General features: G+C 59.8%; 1 protein-coding gene across 1 annotated transcript; it reads right to left on the minus strand.

Moving 5' to 3' along the window:
* Positions 1-483: 483 nt before the first annotated feature.
* SDRG_11738 (hypothetical protein) lies at positions 484-1524 on the minus strand. The gene is made up of 2 exons (XM_008617789.1): positions 1067-1524; positions 484-1017 (listed from the first exon to the last, which is right to left on the minus strand). The coding sequence occupies exons 1-2, from the start codon at positions 1424-1426 to the stop codon at positions 574-576; spliced, it is 804 nt and encodes a 267-aa protein (XP_008616011.1). The 5' UTR covers positions 1427-1524; the 3' UTR covers positions 484-573.

Raw genomic sequence — 1524 nt, forward strand, 5'->3', positions numbered from 1 at the left:
AGCGTTGCGAGCGAGAGAAAGATGAGGCCGCCAGCGACGAGGTTGGAGCCGATGCGGCCAAAGACTACGAGGCTGCTCGCCTGCGCGCGGGCGTCCAAGATGGTGGACGGGCGGGCGAAGCTACTGCTGGCGCGCGACCCGAGGCGGGAGCCTGCCGATGCTATCACTGCGTGCAACCTCATGGCAATATGTTATGTGAGGTCGGATCACAGAGTAAGAACAGCGCTGAAACGCCACCAGTAGCGGACTCGTCAACGGCGCGCACCCAGTATGAGGATCGCAATCTTCTGATAGATTCGAAATTTCCGCCGTGTCTCTGTACCGGTAACGTCATGTTGACGGCGCTCAAGTGAGCCCTCCGAGATATCTCTGTGGCACCGAGTCGGGTAGAGTGGTAAGCGCTGCTCTACGAGCCATCCAGCCATCCATTTTGCATTGGAATGGCGATCGACAGCAGCATTTCCACCGTGTCATCTACCATGATCGCGCTCCACGGCCGCGCGGCGTGTGCACACGGACTGTGTACACACCTTTTCTTTAGAGAATGGACAACGTGTCTCAACTCTTTGCGTCCTAGTTGACGCAGAAACCGCGACTGTACACAAAGCGCTTGGTCGCGTGGTCGCTATTTCCGCTGTCCGAGGTCGAAACAAACTGGTTGGCGGCCACAGACCCAAAAGGCCGCGGTCGAAGGCATCCGAGTAGCACGGGCAGTAGTTGGTACGTGCTGAGCACAAGCGCGACTGGCGCGTTGGCCTTGGGCAGCGCGGCGACCGAGCTCGACGACGGTCCCCCGCGCGTCTCAGTCTGGGTCGTTGTAGCAGCAAACACCTTTGTCGACGTCCCTTGCGTCACGGTTGCGTAGCCGAGGATGGCCTGGGTGCTCGGCTTGCAAAAGCACTTGTTGCCGATCGTGATCGCAGCCTCTTGCCCCAACGGCAAGCTCGTGAGGTAGCTTGGCTTGCGCGTTGCGAGCAAGAACGCATTGGTCGCCGTCCACGTCGTGCTGATCGACCACTAGACACCATAGTACATGACAAAGTGTACAAAACACATCCGGTGGTACACTGCGGCACGTAACGTAGCGGTGGGCCGTGGCCAAACCGATCGAGGCCAGTATCGACACGAGCGCAGGATACAGCATGTGTGTCAGCAAGAGCGATGCCGCCGACGGGACACTCGCCATGTCGTAGGCACCGGCGGGGCGGTCGACGCCGTTGATGGTGAGCGGGAGGTTCCACGCCCCAGCATAAAAAGCATTGCTGACAGTTGCAAACTCGGGATTTAGACAGAGAACGACGCTGACGGTCGTAGCGTAGAGCAGGATTGGTGTCGAGAACGGCACCAGCCGCGACGTCGGCGACGGCACATGCTGTACGCTCAGAAGGAGCAGCAGCGAGGCGTACGCCACAAAGTTGCCGAGCATTACGAGCGAGAGGAGCCAGATCTGATTGCCGTTGGGCGTGCCGTAGTAGATGCGGGCGACGTCGGCGTACAAGAGCGACGGCGCCGCGTTGAGTGTCA

Source organism: Saprolegnia diclina (genome assembly GCF_000281045.1).
Source record: "Saprolegnia diclina VS20 unplaced genomic scaffold supercont1.43, whole genome shotgun sequence".
Classification (NCBI taxonomy): domain Eukaryota; phylum Oomycota; class Saprolegniomycetes; order Saprolegniales; family Saprolegniaceae; genus Saprolegnia; species Saprolegnia diclina.

Excerpts from the sequence above, each read along its gene's own strand:
- SDRG_11738 (XM_008617789.1), bottom strand. The coding sequence starts at position 1,426 with ATGCTCGGCAACTTTGTGGCGTACGCCTCGCTGCTGCTCCTTCTGAGC. Across the intron at positions 1,018-1,066 it reads GCTACGTTACGTGCCGCAGT|TGGTCGATCAGCACGACGTG; the intron begins GTACCACCGGAT and ends TATGGTGTCTAG.